General features: G+C 60.2%; 1 protein-coding gene across 1 annotated transcript in view; it reads right to left on the reverse strand.

The window, feature by feature from the left end:
- Window positions 1–1573: 1573 nt before the first annotated feature.
- The window catches only part of PACS1 (phosphofurin acidic cluster sorting protein 1), a 101943-nt gene continuing 85584 nt past the window's right edge, over window positions 1574–17932 (reverse strand). Inside the window, exons 16-24 of the mRNA XM_034775573.1 lie at window positions 15097–15251; window positions 14489–14599; window positions 13747–13849; window positions 13134–13176; window positions 11680–11722; window positions 10558–10693; window positions 9385–9611; window positions 5571–5690; window positions 1574–5115 (exon numbers count right to left, since the gene is read on the reverse strand). Of these exons, the coding sequence (XP_034631464.1) occupies window positions 5003–5115; window positions 5571–5690; window positions 9385–9611; window positions 10558–10693; window positions 11680–11722; window positions 13134–13176; window positions 13747–13849; window positions 14489–14599; window positions 15097–15251 (1051 nt within the window). The 3' untranslated portion in view covers window positions 1574–5002. The remainder of the gene's footprint in view (window positions 5116–5570; window positions 5691–9384; window positions 9612–10557; window positions 10694–11679; window positions 11723–13133; window positions 13177–13746; window positions 13850–14488; window positions 14600–15096; window positions 15252–17932) is intronic.

The raw sequence follows: 17932 nt of genomic DNA on the forward strand, positions 1-17932 counted from the left end.
CTGTTCTGCCACAGCATCAGTTTGTCCATTCTGCTTCCACGATCACCACTGTCCAGGATACAGTCGTGTGTGTGTACGTGTGCATGGGAGCTATGATCTAGGCCTCTGGCTGCAGTGGCTAGGGACAATTACATCCCTGATGTAGCTTCCTGAACTTCAGTGGCATTGTTGGTGCACCCAGTAGGGTGTTTGTAGAGCTAGTTACCAATGGTGAAAGCAGTTTCTTGTCCCCACAGCTGCATTATCGGCACCCAGGTAGTTTGTCTCTCTGGCAGCCCCCTATTCACATGCAGGGGGCTAGTGTGATGGTAGAAATCGCACCCAGGTAGGTAGTTTGTCTCTCTGGCAGCCCCCTAGTCACATGCAGGGGGCTCGTGTGATGGTAGAATGAGCCAAGATGCAGAGCCCAAACTGGCAGACGCTAGGTCCAACTGGCACTGATGCTGCTCGGAGCTGGGACAATGCAGGTTGCAGCAGCTCCAAGGGTGTTTTTCCATACATGGCCTGGCAGGTGGCATGGTCTGGCTGGCGGTGGGTTGCCACTGTATGGTGGGAGGGGCAGGCTCTCTCCCCCACGGTGTGGGGTGGGGCATCTCTCTCTCTTTGGCCCAGAGGGGAGCATTTTCCCTCAGCTGCAATTCTCCACTGCAGCCAAGTTTGAGCAGCAGCCCTAAGACAATGGACCAGGTAACAGGACCCAGCAAGAGAATGGTGCTTGAATGGTGTAGTGTCCATGATGGGGATGGGGAGGGCAGGCCAGGCTCAGGGCCATCATACTGACTGGGGCAGGGCAGGGGCACTGGCGCTAGGGGTAAGGCAGCACCCCCTAGCTTGAATAATAGCAGCAATCAAATGCCTGGCTCCCATCATATAGAGCAGGGGTCGGCAACCTTTCGGAAGTGGTGTGCCGAGTCTTCATTTATTCACTCTGATTTAAGGTTTCATGTGCCAGTAATACATTTAAACATTTTTAGAAGGTCTCTTTCTATAAGTCTATAATATATAACTAAACTATTGTTGTATGTAAAGTAAATAAGGTTTTTAAAATGTTTCAGAAGCTTCATTTAAAATTAAATTAAAACGCAGAGCCCCCCGGACCGGTGGCCAGGACCCAGGCAGTGTGAGTGCCACTGAAAATCAGCTCGCGTGCCGCCTTCGGCACACGTGCCATAGGTTGCCTACCCCAATATAGAGGGTTCACAGTTTAGTTCAGTGGCTTCCAGCACCCCCCACCCCCAAATGGTTCCAGTGCCCCGGGGAAGGGTCTTCTTCATTCTGCACGAGTCCGAGCAACCCTGCAATTCCAGCTTCCTCCTGGCCTGTCCCAGCAGGGAAAGCGGTGGGAGTCTCTTGTGAGCAGTGTCGAGACAATGGTCCATGTCACACAGGGTATGTCTACACCACAATGAAATGCCTGTACCTGGCCCGTGTTAGCAGACTCAGGCTCACAGGGCTCAGGCTGCAATAGAACCCGGGAGTCCTGGCTCCCAGCTCTGACTCCCTGTGGACTGGGGAGCCCCCTGCAGGGTTCAGGGTGAACAGACACGAACTGATTAAATAAAGAAATGACTTCTAAGAAATAACCACAGTTTATTTAATGAAAAAACTCCAAAAAAAGGGGGGACAGCAATTCCCCCAATAAAATGTGTCAAATACAACAGGGGTCTCTCCCCAACCCCAGACAATGATCCCAACGTGGACGGAGTGCGCAAACCAAATGGGAGAGGCACGCACTTATACACACCAGGGGGCTATGTACACAGTGCCCCAGGGGGGACAGATAGAGATTCCCAGCCCACATAGGCCCTGAGGGCCGGCCCAGGCCCCTTCCGGCCCCTATGTACTGGACCAGAGTCCCGCTGGGTGTTCGTGTGGCTCCAGCCTGGAGCCAGAGATCCCTGGGGCCCCACGCAGCTGGGGGACTGCAGGGAGTTTCTGGAGTGATTTGTGGGGACACAGACCGAGATGGGTACCCCACCGGCTCTCATAGAGATTGGGGTGGTCTAGAATGTTCTGATGACTCTGGCTGTGGAAATGTGTGTTGGGATCATGTGGGCTTTAGGTCCCTCTACCCCCAGCCTGAGGGGACACCAGAGCTTTGCTGAGATCTCCTGGGGGCTCTGGAGTGCCTCAGAGCTCTAGCCTAGTGCGCAGGCCTGGGAAACACCCTGTGCCCAGCCCACTGACCTCCCCCTGCCTCATGCCAGAGGCAGCTGCAAGGTTCGGAGCACAGAGGGACAGGGAGCCCTGGAGAGAATCAGGACTGAACAGGCCACGTTGGAATGCAAAAGGCAGAGAACGCCAAGCAAACATGAGACCCCTCTGTGGGGCCAGCGCTGGCTGCAGCTCCTTGTGCTTGGGAGAAACTGCAACCGGGGGGCCAGGCTGCAGCGAGTGAGACCAGAAGATGGATGGGACACACTCGCTCAGCAGGGAACAGCTGGCCTGCAGGGGCTCGCAGTGGGGCACCGGACTGCACTGGCGATTCGGCTCGGGAGTTCTGGTCCCCCCAAGCACCAGTTGTTTGGCGCTCGCCCAGGCCACCTGAGCAACCCTCAAAAGGAATTGCCAAGCCCAGGTGAGTGGCCCACAGTGCAGGCAAGCGCTGTTACAGACACTCGCTACCCGGCTCTATCGCTCGTAGATCCTCTTGGAGCAGCCAGTGGCCGGGACTCAGACACAGGGACCATCCTGCAGCCTCCCTGTGACTGCAGGGGTAGCAAAGCAGCTACTGACTCAGCCAGCAAATAAACATCTTCCTGGGGAAGCCGGGCAGGCCTGTGGGTGGCACTTGTCACAGCCCAGTGACCTTCCTCCTCACCCAGCCAGGCCGGCACAGAGGACAATGGGAAATCAATGGCGGCAGCATGGAGCGTGGTGTTTGTATGTGTGTGTGTGCGGGGCAGGGGGCTCTGCCAGGCTGCTGGTGATGCAGCTGGCTTTATTGCTACCAGGTGGGTGGGGGAAAGCATCTGGAGTCTCATGCTCTCTCTTCTGCCTGCTGCACTGAGCGATCAGGGCTGGGTGCTGCGGGAAGCAGGGTGGCCAGGATGCCAGAGGGCTGGACTACGGCTCCCACCTGCTCTTTAAGACCCCCCCACACCCCGAGAGCGTGGATGCCTATTGGCTGAGGCAGTAGCACTCCAGGCCCATCAGAACAAGGCTCAGGGAGGCACTTTACTGCCCCCTCCTGATAATTGTGGCTCTTTCAGAGCTGGGATCTGGGGCATCCTGCTCATGGCCCAGGCAGGATCCACAGGGCCCAGGACTCAGAAATGACCAATGGGAATTATTGGACACATTCCTGGACCCACCAGATCACACTTCCATGGACTGCGGCTCCCCGGCAGACGTGTGGGGAGGAAAGAGCGGAGCTCACAGTGAGCCTGCATGGGAAAATCCAACCGCTTGGCTGCTGCCTGCTTGGGGCTGGGGGGGTCAGAGAGACAACCGCGCGGGGGGGGGGGGGGGGAGAAGCAGCCCAAACCTGGGGCTTGGTTTAAGGGGGGTTCGTAATGAAGGTGCTGGCTCGAGATGGAGCGGGAGGGATGAAGTGCAGCCAGGAGTGAAACTGGCGTGGGATGGCCAAATGCCGCTTCCTAGCTCCTGCCACACCTGGGTGCTAAAGAACAGGGTCGGGAACTCAGTGCTGTGAGGGGCTCAGGGCTGGGACCCAGCCGCCTGCTGCTTCACTCTTAAAAGCCCAGCCGTGGACTATACCCCCGCCCCCACTACACCCAGGATCTCAGTCTGCCAGGCTCACAGCTGTAATTAACTGGGCCAACCCCAGTGACCTGATCCCTACTGAACCATCCTACTCTGGGCTCAGAGCTGGCCCCTTTTTGGAGCAGACGACATTCGGGGTCCTGGCTTTGGGGAAAGAGACACCAGCTGAAGCACGGCAGCTTTCTAAGCAGCCGTTGGCAGCATGGGGCGGGGCAGAGTTGAGCGTGGGATGTGGGGAGGAGCAGTGGGAAAGCCAAGCCTGCAGCGACCGAGAGCTGGTTGCTCTGGCATATGGGTTTGCTGTCCTGTGGTGCCTGGCTACGCAGCGTGATGTGGCAAAGGTGACAGGCACGGGGAGGTTGGGGGGGGGGCACTGATGCAGTGGGGCAGGGATAAATTTAAGCAACTAGGTCTTGGCAAACATTTAGGAGAGAAACAAACACGAGTGCCCAGGGGATAGTTACACAAAGCTGGAGGTCGGAGCCCGCCCCTGCCGCAGGCCAGGCAAGGCAGACACCCCTCCCCCACCTCCAAACCCCACTGCCCCATCTCTGGCTTCACCAGCAGGGGGCTCCCCTCATGGGCTCATCTTCCAGCTAGACACAAAGCCACCAGTGGCTAGAACAGCTGCAGCATCACACCCCAGGGCTTTCCTCCGCTTGCGAACACGTTGCCTGGAGTGCAGTGGCCCTGGGCATCAGCGAATGCCCACTGCCTCCAGGAGGGGGCAGGCTGTGCTGGAAGGGCCCCTGTGCCCACATGCTATGCCAGGGCAGATGGCAGTGGGGACCCAGCCTGTGGCCTGGCTGCTTGTGCTTTTGGAGAAGGGCTACAGCAGGGGGTTAGGGGTGTGTAGGCCACAGGCGAGGGTGGTGCCGCTGGCCAGCTGTGCCAGACAAAAGCCTTCTCACACACTAAGCACTCCCTGGCTTGGCTGTTCAGTGAGCCACGGCTGCTTCGGGCTGGAGGGGGGAGCGTGTCTCGGGCTGGCTGGGGTCCCTCCCTGCTGCGCACGGGGATCCAGTGCGGTGCACACACCCGCCCAGACACAGACACACACGCAAACGCATGAGGAAGCGGTCGGTGGCAGCTGGAGACAAAGCTGGTGATGGGGGGATGACAGGTTGGCACTGGAGTGCTCCCTCCTCCAGCCCTCCCAGTGCAGAACATACCAACACAGTTACGTAAGGAGAGTGGGATGTAGCCGAAGAGGCTTCCCGCTGGCTGAGGGTTCGGCCTGGCAGGTGGGCGCTGCCCGGCAGCAGGGCGGGCGCTGTCACGCTGGCTTCGAGCCAAAGAGTCCGACGGGGAAGTGCTTGACGTGCGTGGGCCACTGCGCGGCCAGCTGGAAAAACTTGATGTCGCTCCACTCCACCCCGTCGATGGACACTGCAAAGGAACGGGGGAGGTTAGAGCAGGGCCTAGCAGCTGGCTCGGGGTGCAGGGGGTGGCCTGGGGCAGCTAGCCCCTGCTGAGCTATAGCTCCGAGGCTCCTGTGCCCCTAGCCCGCCTATGCTGCCCCCACTGGATGGCAAGTGACACTGTCCCAGCCCTGGAACTGAACAAACAGACTGGATAATTCCCACCTGCCTCCCCAACACTGGTATTGCGGGGTGGTTGTTAAAGCGCTGCCCCACCCCAGAAGTGGCTGCATTTCCACGCTGGACAAGAGACCTCTGGATCAACAGCTGCCTCGCCTCAGAGCTGGTTGTATTTCAGCATCCTTCTATAAATATCCCTGCGCTCCCACCCAGAGGTGGCTGCATCTCAGTGAGAGACGAGGGACCCCTGTATAACCAGCTGCCTTGCCCCAGAGGTAGCTGCACTGCAGAGGCAGGCCTTACCTTTCATCATGGTTTGCTGCTGCTTGGCAGAGCAGATTAGCCGGCTGATGCCCTCAATCACCTGGCTCTTGGAATCCACTTCCTTTTCTTTGGGTTTCTTACTCAGAAAGATGGTGGGGACTGGAACGAGAGGCAGGGGAGCCCGGATTAGCGGGCGGTCAGCACAAGCCCTTTAGAGGGCAGTGCTGAGGGGAGAGCAGCTGGGCAAGAGGCAGGATGTGGCATCCCAGAGGCTGGTGGTGACACATGGACCCTGCACTCAGTGCCCAGCCTCGCCCCAAGTCCTGCCGTGGAGGGATGGAGGAACCGGCAGCCACAGGCTGGGAATGGCAGAGAGAGAACGCCCCCGGCTGGGTGCAATTCGAGCACTGGCTGTTAGAAGTACCTTGGGGCCCTGTGCTCAGCCCCCCAGAGTCTCTGAGGGGTCAGTCAGGAGCCCACGTGGGTGCTAGTGGGTCACATATAGCTCTCAAAGCACTTACAGAGTCTGCGCCCCATCGCGTGTGTGTGTGGGGGGAGGGTTGAGGCACAGGGGTAGTGATGCACCCAAGGTCACGCCGTGAGTGGCAGAGCCAGACCCAGGCATCTGGGGCCCCATCTATTGCACCCCAATGTGTTTCTTAGGGCAGTGACTCAAACCTGGCTCGACACTGGCTCACAGCTCAGAGGACAACAGCTGGTAGCGGGGGGGGCTAGACACCCCAGGGCCAGAGGGCAGCTCCAGAGAGGGGGCTGGAAGCTGGAGTTGGCTGAAGGGGCCTCACCTGACTCCTTCCTGCCAAGCTCCAGACTCGAGGCAGGGCCCTGCACTGCAGCAGCAGGAGCAAGGGGTAGGCTAGGTTTGGCCAGGGAGACACTGTCCCAGCCCAGAGCTGCCAGGAGGGCTGTGGGGGAGCAGAACTTGCCCTGGGAGCCAGAGCAGGACTGAGCTCAGGGCCCCATGCAGAGATGCTGGGAAAGCCTCAGAGACACACACAGGTGCCAACTTCTCCTGGCGCCGGTGGGTGCTTGCCACCCTGACTCAACCCCTGCCCCGCCCCCATTCCAAACCCTTCCCCAAAGTCCCCGCCCCAACCTGCCCTTATTGGACCCCTTCCCCAAATCCCCACCCTGGCCCCGCCTCCTCCCCTGAGCACATTCCCGCTCCTCCCCCCTCCCTCCCACAGCTTGTTGCTGCGAAACAGCTGTTTCGCGGCAGCAAGCGCTGGGAAGAGAAGCGGGGATGCAGCGTGCTCAGGGGAGGAGGCGGAGGTGGAGGTGAGCTGGGGCAGGGAGCTGCTGGTGGGTGCAGAGCACCCACCAATTTTTCCCCATGGGTGCTCCAGCCCCAGAGCATCCACGGAGTCGGCGCCTATGGAGACACATAGCTGCACACCACCACCCTATAGCCATGGCCCCACTGTGAGTCAGCGATGACATGGGGAAAGAACCCAGGAGTCCTGGCTCCCAGGCTCCCCCTCCTCTGGCCAAGGTGGGAGAGGCATTTCAAGGACCTGTAGTGGTTAGTTCAGCAGGCTGGGGGCTCAACATAGCCCAGTAGGCCAACCCCCCCGCTCCCCTCTCCAGCTCCACAGAGCTGAGGCCCATTTCCCAGGCAGGGTGCCCCATGTCCCTGGCCGAGCCTGGGATTGAGGACAGATGGGTTTTGCCTGGGGCGGGAACAGTCTCTGGACTGGATTGTAAACCCTGCACTGCTGGAGCTGCCCCCACATCAGGGAGCCCTGGGGTTCATTCGGCCCCTCCCCAGCCCCGGACGGGGGAAGGGAGCCCTTCTGCCAACACCAATGAATGGTAAAGATGGATTAAATTGTACTAGAGCTGTCAAGGGCCAAGGGCGTGGCCTGAGCCCCCAGGCCAAGCCGCCCCATCACTCAGGGAGGGCCCCCACGCCACGGCCTTCCCAGCCAGCCTGGGGCTAACGCCTTTCCTCTCGACTGACAGACAGCAGCCGCCCGCCCATCTGCGCAGTGGGAAAACTGCAACCCAGAGCTGCACCTTCAGCGAGCCTGAGGCCAGAAGGGTGTTGTGAACCTTCAGCCTGACCCCTGCCTCGCCCGGCCCAGGGAGCCCTGCCTCAGTGTCAGGCAGGAGTGGAGCTTTTACAGAGAGACGTCCTGTCTGGATTGGGAGATGACACGTGCTGGAGAACCTCCCCACCCCCGTCCCTGGGGCAGTTCTTCCAAGGGCGAATCCCCCTCCCTGTTAAACACTGGCCCCTCGGTTCCAGGCGGAATGTGTCAGGCCTCGCTCCCAGCCCTTGGCCTGCGTCTACGCCATTAGAGAGCTTTAGCTTATCATCATGGTCAAGAGACGACTCAGTCCTGGGTCTGAGTACCACCTCCTTCCTACGGGGCATCTCCATTCCTGGCGCCTTGAAGCCACAGCAGCCCGTTCGGTACCATCCTCTGCTGGTCCCTGCGGACGAACAGCTCCTCAGATCCATCCAGGAGACGCATCATCCAGCCAAGAGCTGCTTCCTGCTCTTCTGCCACCAGCTCCCCTTCCAGCGCCCGCACACAGGCAGCGCCCGCTGATCTCGTCAGATGTGCCCTGCAGACCGAATCTGCCTGCCAGAGGTAGCTAGTGGCTGCTGAGCTCCAGTCGTCTCCAATACTTGTCTGCTGGTCACTCAGTCTACCCGTCCTGTCTTCAGAATTCCTCTAGCGCCGTACTCGCGGGACTGCAAGGACATTCCCAGGAAGAAAACCCCAGGCACTATCGGGCTCTTTAACGTAGCAGAGAAGGTGGAACGAGAACCAAGGTGTGAGAGCTGAAGCCGGACCCATTCACACTGGAAATGAGGCATCAACATTCCTAGTGTGGAGGATTAACCATCAGGGGGTGTCTCCGCATCCACCCTGGATGCCTTTGGGGCAAATGCTTTTGTCAAACCCACACGCCTGGGCTCAGGGCAGGAGGTCACCCCTGGGAGTGGGGTGACGTTCTCTGGCCCGGGCCATCCAGGAGGTCAGACCAGATGATCTAATGGGCGCGTCTGGCCTTAGTGTCTATGACCGCATTGTCCGAAAGCTCCTCCCCACCCACGGAAGTACTCGTAGCTGTGAGTGAGTCTCCTCCAAACTGCTTCTGCCCACGTTCTTGCCATGAACTAGACTGCGCGCATGTTCCATTTCTCGCTGTCGGCCGCAGTGAGAAAGGCAGAATCCAGTGCCCAGTGCGAAGGAGCAGGGGCCTGTTTAGACTGGCAGCCTCCCAGTGACACCCCCGCTCAGTCAGCTCCTCCAGAGTATGGGGTGAACAAGGGGGCTGGGAAAGACGTGGCAGTAGCAGAGCCGCCAATGATGGGGAGTGGGGAGAGAGGGGCGCATTTGCCGTTGCCTCCTGAAGAGGGAAGGCAGAGCTGGGTTGCAAACAGCAGCACCTTGCATGCTTAGCCCCGGGCACCCTGCAGAGGGCAGCGTGGGAGCGTCCTGAGGGCACAGCCTTGCCGCTTGCAGCCCCTGGCACTTTTTGTGGGGAGAAGAGGGGCTGGCGGAGCCCCTAGCTGAGAGGAGGTTCAGAATGGGCTTCCCCCTTAGCTAGCAGGACTTCTCTGGGGCCCACACACAGGGCCTAGACAGTCTGCTGCCCCTAGCATGTCCAAGGGATGGGCCAGTTAGTGCCAATTCCGGAGACGACACATAGACAATGTTCCATGGGGACACTGTGATCAGAGGACTTGAGGTCATTACTGCCCTGGGGCCAGATTGGAGGCAGCACCCCTAGAGGGAAAAGGCCCCAGCTTCCATTCCCCACCCTGTCACAGGGGGCCAGTGCTACCAGCCTGACGCCCGTCCATCCCCCGCGCACCAACCTTTCTTGTTCTTCTCTTTGGTGACGACTGTCATGGCCATGGTCCCCGAGGGCTGGCTCTCCCCGCCGCTGGGCAGCCGCGACACCTGCACCGAGCGGAAGACACTCTTGAGGGTGTTCTTGGAGCTGGCATCTCGCTTCTCGCCCTCCTTCCGGCGCTCCGTGGGATGGGCGAGCCAGTAGTCCACCTGCAGGCCAATGACGTCTCCGTAGGGGCTGCTGGGGGACCTGAGGACAGTTGGGAAGCATCAGCAGCAGCTGGGCAGAGCAGGGGTTCACCCCCAAGGGGCAGGACAGTACCATCCACATCACAGAGATGGGGAAACTGAGGCATGGTTGGGAAGGCCCTGCCCAAAGACCTATAACAAGTCAGTGGCAGAGCTGGAAGAGAACCCAGGAGTTCTGGATCCCAGTGCCAGGATACTGGGGGCCCAGCAGAGCAAATTCAGTGCCAGACTCCTGGGCTGACAGCTCCTGGGGGATCCCAATGCCCCCTGCAAATGGTAACTAACTCTGATACATTCAGGAGGCGAGTGAATGCCAGCCTGCTTTGCCGAGGGCACAGGAAGCACAGTAGTGTGACTTGACCCAGAATTAGGTACAGAGCCCAGGTCCCCCTCCTCTAACCCACTAGACCCCATGCCCCTCCCAGAGCCAGGGACAGAACCCAGGAGTCCTGACTTCCCGTGTTCTTGCTTTAAGCACTAGCTCAGAGCGAGCCCCAGATGTAGGACTCAAGAGGACTGCCTCACCCTGCATGAGTGGGGGCACGGGGGCACCAGCCACTCAAGGGCACTCATAGGGAAGGGACCTGCCAGCACCAGGAGCTCCAAGAGCTGGACAGCCCCGACCCCACGATGGCAGAGGCTATTACTGAGCACGTGCCCACAAATTCACTCTACCACGATGGTCTCACACACAACCGGGCACCCGGACGCCAGGGTTCCCCCAGCTGCTGCTGACTCCCTGTGTGGCTAAGCTCGTCCCTTCCCCCAACCAGGCCTCATTCTCCCCAGCTGGAACATGGCAGAAATTATCTGCCCTGTGGGATGCCCAGTCGCAGCCCTGCCCCAGCGGGCTAGGCCCTGCACACACATGGATGGTGCCAATCTGCCCGCCGGGGCATGGGGTTCCTCATTAACGACCACGGGGCCGGTGGCCAAGGCTGCCTCACCCCACAACAGCGAGCCCACTGCTCATGGACGGCGAGGATGGGGGGGTGGCACAGACATCCTTCACCAGGCCGGAGGAAGAGGGGGGGGATGTGGAGGGAACCGTCAGGCTGACCACGGGCGCATCGTCTCCATCTCCTGCCAAGAGAGCAGAGGGGGAATCTGGGGTGAGGCAGGTTCCAGGCCGTGCCACTCAGACTAATTTCTCCCCCAGACCTCCTGGTTCCCCACAGGGCGCCTCGGCCTCACCACAGGGGCTCCCTCCCCACCCACAGGGGCTCCCTCCCCTGTCTCCCCACAGGGGCTCCGTGGCAGGCACCAAGTCCGCAATGCTGGTGCATTCCTCTTCCCCAAGTTCTCATCTCCAGCCGTGCCCCAGTCGGAGCAGGCCCAGGCCCTATTGCAGGTGTGTCAGCCAGGCCCCTACCCACTCTGGGCTGGTGGGAGATGAGCTCGCTGCTGCTGCCAGCCGCCCAGTCACTCCTGTGGTGTGAGAGCTCCCAGACCCTGCCCAGAGGAGGACCTGGGGACGGGGGCGCTCTGGGGGTACCAGGCTAAGGAGCGTCCTGAGCCACGAGGTGCTGTCTCCTCCCTGGGCAGGTTCCACAGCCCTGGTGACTCCCCTTCAACGCCTGAACTCTTGCATTGCATCACCCCCCTGCCCCCCAGCCCAAACGAATTCAGCCCCCAGCCTCCCTGCGGGGATCTGGCCATCACTCCCTGTCCAGCCAGAGCAAGAGGGGAACAAGCCAAGTAGCAGCCTGGAGCTGAGGGAGGGGGGATCCCAGGGGCAGATCCCGTTGCTTGGACAACCCCCAACTCCAGTGGCAGCAGGGGGCAGTAAAAGCCCAGCTGGAAGCGGGTCCCTTGAGCTGAGGCTGGGCTGTGGGCGGAGGGTGAGAAGCGGGAGGATGGGGGGGGGAAGGGGAGGGTGTCTCAGCCAGATGGGGCCTCACCCTGCCTTTAACCAATCAGGTTCCTGGCCCTGCTGACTGCGGAGGGAGCCCTGGGCCTGCCCAGCTCAGCACAGAGCCTAAGAGCAGCTCGGGGAGGTGGGAACTGGGCCCCCGGACTCCCGACATGGCACCAGTCCCAGCTGGCCTGGACCCTGGCAGGGGACGTACCTATGGCTGCAGGGGAATCTTCGATGAGGCCCACTTTAACCACCTGCAATGGGGAGACAGAGATCAGCAATTCAGGCCACGCTGGAAATCAATACTGCCAGCCCGCCCAGAAGGAGCCATTTGAGCCTGCTCCTCTTGGAGCCCCAGAGCCGAGGTTGTCGTTAACCCTTCCTGCACCATGGGAGAAGAGTGTACATCCCCACTCGCGCTCCACCAGCTCCGTGCAGAAATCTAGGTGGATGGGACCCCCCAGGATCTTTGCATCTGGGCTGCCCACAGGCTAAGCACCATGCACCCCTGGGGTGACAGCGAGTGGGGGATGCCCTCTCCTGACCATCAACCCTGGCTGGCATCCCAGTGCCCAAAACAATGGCAGCCTCACCCTCTGAGACATTGTGTTAGAGTGTTTACAATGGTAGGGGAAGGAGCCGCCCTGTCACTCCAGTGCGCTGAAAGTATCCGGACAACAGCGAGCCCCTCCAGGCACTGGGGGCTGCCCTCCCCCTTTGTTCCTTCGCTCAGAGAGCATCACCCAGCCAATGCCCCAGGACACTCTATGCAGAGCCAGTCAGGCTACAGCAGAAGCATTATCCCATTTTACAGATGGGGAAACTGAGGCACAGAGCAGGGAAGTGACTCGCTCAAGGCACCCAGCAGGCCAGTGGCAGACCTGGGAATAGAACTCAGGATTCGTCACTCTCAGGCCAGTTCTCTATCCACTAGGCAGCAGCGAAGGACTGGAAACACTAACTCCAGTCCTGCAAGCAGACCTCTGTGGGGAAGGACACAGCAGAGAGGCTCTGATCACTGTTGATTATTCCCGAGGTTTAACCCTCGCAGGCCCATGCTCCTAGAAGAGGCCCAACCCTGGCATGTCTCTCCTCTGGGCAGCCTGGGGCCTGGGCGGAGGCCCTCGGTTTCGGCCGGCCTGCCTCAGGGCCCAGCAAGCTCGGAGCAGCAGTCCCAGCGCTCTATGGGGAGAAGGGACTCTTGTGCAAAAGTCACTGCATTCCCTGCTCAGGGGGCGGATGGCGCCCCCGGTGGCCAGCAGAGCTCACACCCCTCGCAGCCACTGCAGTGAGTCTGGGGCTGAGCAGCATGATCCAGGCCCTCTGGGTGTCGGAGACGCAATGGGGCTGGCACACCCCGGAGAGCCTGGCTCTGGAGCGGTTTTGCCCGCGTGGATCCCACGACAGCAGAAGTCCCGAGAGTTACCTGCTTACCAGGGAGTGGGATTAACCCCCAGAAGAACTGACCCAGGGCCAGGGCAGGGGCGTTAATTCCAGTCTGCTCTAGCACCAACACTGATGGGCTGGAGGCAGGGAGCCCTACCCTGAGTGAGGCAGGGCTCAAACTGGAGGGTCACAATGGGCCTTGCCCCACCCCAGCGGTGTTCCTGGGCCCCCACTGGAGGGGCCCCAAGGAGAACTAGATGCCCAAGGGGACAGCCTTACCCCAATGAAAGGAATGAACTTCTGATAGGAGTCTTCGTCCGGGCTGCGGGGAGAGGAGACGAGTGTTAGGGTCTGCTGGGGGGTGGGCGGTGAGCAGGGGCCCATCGGGCAGGGAATGCCTCACCCTGCATGCATGAGGAGCATCCGAAGCTCGCCGGGTTGAATGATCCCCCCCGCCCCACCACATTACTGACAGCGACCACGGTACAGCTCCCACCTGATGAGGCGGGTAAGTTCCCGTCCCCATGCCAGAGGGGCTGGGACACAAATGGAACTGGCACTCCAGAAACACCCACATTCGGGGCAGCCTTGAGAGAGGTGGAAACAAGACAAGGCACGGAGAGGGGAAGTGATGTGTCCGAGGTCACACACTGAGTAGTGGCCAAGCCAGGACGAGAACCCAGGAATCCTGGTTCCCAGCTCCCTGCTCTAACCACCAGTCTTCACTCCCCTTCCCACTCCCAGAACAGGGACCAGAACCCAGGAGACCCGATCCCAGCCGCCTTGGCAGTGATCTTTAACAGCTTTGCTATCCCAACTGAAAGGGTCTTTTGGGTGCCTGTAACGTGCGACCAGCCCCCTGCTGCAGGAGAGTTGCCCAGGCGACACTTACAACTTATGCTTGCAAGTCAGCATGGCCTCGGCCACAGGCAGCTGGTGGGTCGTGCTGGCTCCGCCCACATACTGCACGATGCGGCCCACCACATCGAATGGCTCTGGGGGCAGAGGGGAGAGAGGGGTGTGACCAGCAATCCCCACAGAGCCCGCTCCCTGCCTCCTTGTCCCCGAGCCCGCAGCAGGGGTGAGCCGCACAGCAGAGCCAGGGCAACCCCCGCTGGCTGAGTGGCGGCAGAGGAGAGGGTGCTCTCGTTGCAGAGGGGAAGGGGGTGTGTGGGTCAGAGGGGATTCTGCCCCAGGCAGGGGCAGACGAGGGAGAAGCAGGTGGCCAGGCAGCAAGGCTGGAGGGCCAGAGCTTATGCTGCAGTAGGAAGGGGGCAGGACACGTTCTCACCCAAAGCTCCCGCTGGCCCCACTGGAGACACCCTCCTCCCCCTCACTGCACACCGGGCTGGAGCTGTGACCCCTTCAATGACCCCTGGTGCTGGGGGCAGGCCCCAGGGACTAAACCAGGGCTCAGGAAGGAATTGGCCAGGCCTGCTCTGTGCAGACAGAACAGCCATTGCCATAGGGGAGCCCAAGCCACATCGCAACAGCCGGGCCCACCCCTACCCCACAGACCGTGACCAGCTCTAGCTGCTCCCTCGCTAGACCCTGGGGAACAGCGACCCACAGCCCTCCCTGTCCAACAGCACGGGGGCCATGGACACAGTGCTTGGTGCTGCACGGCCCCTCACCTGTCCCGGGGGGCTCGGCCCTGCCGAACAGCTCCCTCCAGGCGGAGTCCAGGAACGTGCAGCTGTACCTGCTGTCCACCGAGCCCAGGTACTTGGCTACGGGGTGGGAGCCTGCGGAGGAGAGAAAGGGGGGTATTGTTCTAGCGCCCCCTGTGGGGGTTCTTTGCTGTGCACTACAGTGCCCACAGGAGGAGTCCTTCAGCCAGGTGTTTCCGAGGGGCATGGGCAGCGCCCCCTACAGCCCCAGGGATGCTGTTACAGGAGCGATGGTCTAGCTGTCCTGTGGATGCCATACCCGAGACTCCCACCCATCCTGACGGGCCTTTACGCAGCTCCATAGCAACGCAGAGACCTTTCCCAGCTGCTGTGTTGGTATCCCCAGCAGGAGGTGGCCACCACCCAGCGGGCACCCGCTACAGACCCAGATGTGCTTTGCTCAGCCCCCCCTCTGTGCACCCCTGGGTGTCAGCATCGGACCCAGACCCGTGGCTTAGCCACACTAACAGGGAGAGGCTAGAACAAGGCCTGCGCCGACAGCCTCACTCTGGCTGCAGGGGGGTCAAGTAGGACTCGCGCCAGCTGGGCGGGGTCTGGACAGAGGCACCTACCCAGCGGGACGATGAGGAACCGCATGTAGCTAAGCCAGTCTGGGGTCTTGTTCGCCAGCTGCTTCACAAAGAAACGGAGGATGGCACTGAGGTAACTCTGCCCCCCCACAGCCACCACCTTCACGGGCCGTGGCACGGAGGAGTTGCAGTTGCAGCTGGAAAAGAAAGGACAATGGGAATGTGTGTGCTTATTGCACCCCTCTGCCTGCAAGATACGATGCTTAAACACGCTAGGCAGTGAGTCCTCGCCTGGCACTGAGACCTGATCATCTCTGGGCTGGGGCACCGGGGCTGTTTGTACAGGGATCCGTCACCCTGTGCTGAGATGCAGCCAGCTCTGGGGTAGGACACAGGGGCCATTCATATAGGAGTCCCTTGGCCAGCGAGGAAGACAGTGAGTGCCCCTCCCCATACACTGAGGTAGGCAGTACAGGCACGGAGGGCTGGTGTTCCTGCCAGGCTGCAATGCACCGAGTTGATGAGCGGCTGCTATTTCAGGCACTGCCGTGCCCAGCCGTAATTACCATGCCAGGGAGCAGGCAGTAAATCCCAGCAGAGTGCTCCAGCGGGACTCGCAGATGAAAAGCTTTGCCCTGAGCAGGGCAGCAGCCCCTGGAGCAGTGACGTCAGCAACCTGCCAGCTAGACAGAGCGGCTGCCGCCCGCACTGAGGAAAGGCCCCTCTGAGGGAGGAGCCAGCAGAGTCCGCGCAGCGCCTGGCATTGCTGCTCTCTGCCACATGGAGCATCCTGGGGGTCCTGACGCCGCTCCAGCCTCTCTCAGCCCTGGGACCCAGCGTGCCCCCACCAAGCTGTGGAGGTGGTTCTGGGAGCAGCTCCCGAGGGCTCAGCCCCCTGCCAGGCCCAGCATATGTGCTCAGGACCAAGGACCCCTCCAGCATTGCTAATGCCCAGCACGTCCACGGGCCTGGCGCCCTACAATCCAGCCCAGCACTGCGCCTCTACCTGCTGATCTAGGGCAGCTGCAGTTAGACGTGCCACATAACAGCCATCACTAGAGGGCACCAGAGAACCACCAACGTCCTTTAGGCAACTAATAGGGCCAAAGAAAGGAGCTACCAAATGGCTTGGGGAAAGCCTGTCCCCAGGCGAGGGAAGAGATCAGCGCTACAGTGCAGTGTCATGGGCCCTCCCAGCTATGCCATCCTAGACCCCCTCCCTGTATTTCACTAGCCCCTCTGCTCCCCTTTTCACCAGCATGCAACTGCTGGTGCAAGAGCCTTCTCCTCTGCAGTTCCTCCCCATCTCACCTGCCTGAGCTGACAGCGTCTCCTCTCCCCTCCTCCGCCAAGCAGAACAATGCTAGACCTCTTCCTTCAGGAGTGTAAGTGGCTGCGGGCATTGCCAGCCTCCACGACCTCAGTACTCAAATCCTCCTTCGTGGGGGCCACCAGATTCAAGGCCTGGACCACAGGCATGAGAGCAGGGGAGTGATTTTGCTGGAAGCTGTGACCCCAGGGGATTCTGTTACAGCCTGCGATAGCAGGAACAGGACTTGATGGCCCAGGGGGCCCTTTCTAGTCCTATGTCCAAATGCAAAGAGGGCAGGGATGTTCACGCTCACACAGGTTGTCCTCTCCCGGGGAAAGGAGCGTGGGCCCAGGTTTCCCAGTCAGACAGACCCCTGGGGGGAGGGCTGCAGGCTGACAGGGTTTGGGTGATCTGTGGAGGCAAGCAATGGGCTTCCAGCCTTTCTTGCATTTTTCTGATCTAACCATCCAGGTTTGCTTTCGGCACCTGTCCCTGCAGGATCTGATGCACAAAGGCAGGTGGGAGAAACAAACTTTCAATTATCTACTTCAGAAGAATGTGAAGTCGGAGCGTTTCTGAAGGTCTCCGTGGGTGCGCTGGAGAGGTGGACTGGGAGCTCACTCCCCTTTGGTGACGGGAGGGGGTGGAATTGTTAGGAAAGAACATTTCTCCCAGCTGTCTGTAGAGCATCTAAGGCCTTGTCTACACTACGTGGGGAGATCGATCTAAGTTACGCAACTTCAGCTACGTGAATAATGTAGCTGAAGTCAATGTACTTGGATCTACTTCCTGCGGGGTCCACACTATGCAATGTTGATGGGAGACGCTCTCCCGTCGACTCCCCTTGCGCTTCCTGTTCAGGTGGAGTACAGGAGTCGACAGGAGAGCAATCTGCGGTCAAGACATGCTAAATCGACCGCTGATGCATCGATCACCACGCATCGATCCCCCAGGAAGTGTAGATAAGCCCCAAGTTGCAGGTGTTACTACGTCCTGCCCGTCTGACTCAGCCTGCCCCTTTTTTGGTACCTGGACTGGTAATTCTTTTACTAGCTCTCCAGTTGCCCATAGAGTCTCCTGGAGAGAGACAAGGCCGATGGGACCTGACTTTCTAACAGGCACATTTTGGCTTGGTTTTTTCAGGGAAATCTTTCATATCTTTCTACATCTTAAATAACCCTCAAGCTCCTGTCTCTCTGCCGTGCAGGCGGAAGGAGAGATGGCTCTATGGAACAGTTAGCCGCCTGCATTACAATCGGCTCACCTGAAAACAGCCCCAGGGAACAGACAGCATTTTAAGTGTGAAGACGGGCAGAAAGAGTGGGTAAAAATAGCCCGGCTACATCCCCAGCCAGCTGCTGCTGAGTCACGCTGCGGCGGTCACTGAAAGGCCTGCGTACCTACACTGCTGGCAGCATCTGCAGAGCACCTCTGGCTGCAGGGAAGCAGCCCCGTGGCGGATCTGCTGGCAAGGCACGACCTGGGTTAGGAGCAGAGCCGGCTGGGGAGCAGTGGAGATTGCAGACTGTAGGCAAGGCCTACGCGGCTCCACCTGTGCATGAAGCA

Source organism: Trachemys scripta, chromosome 7 (genome assembly GCF_013100865.1).
Source record: "Trachemys scripta elegans isolate TJP31775 chromosome 7, CAS_Tse_1.0, whole genome shotgun sequence".
Lineage (NCBI taxonomy): Eukaryota > Metazoa > Chordata > Testudines > Emydidae > Trachemys > Trachemys scripta.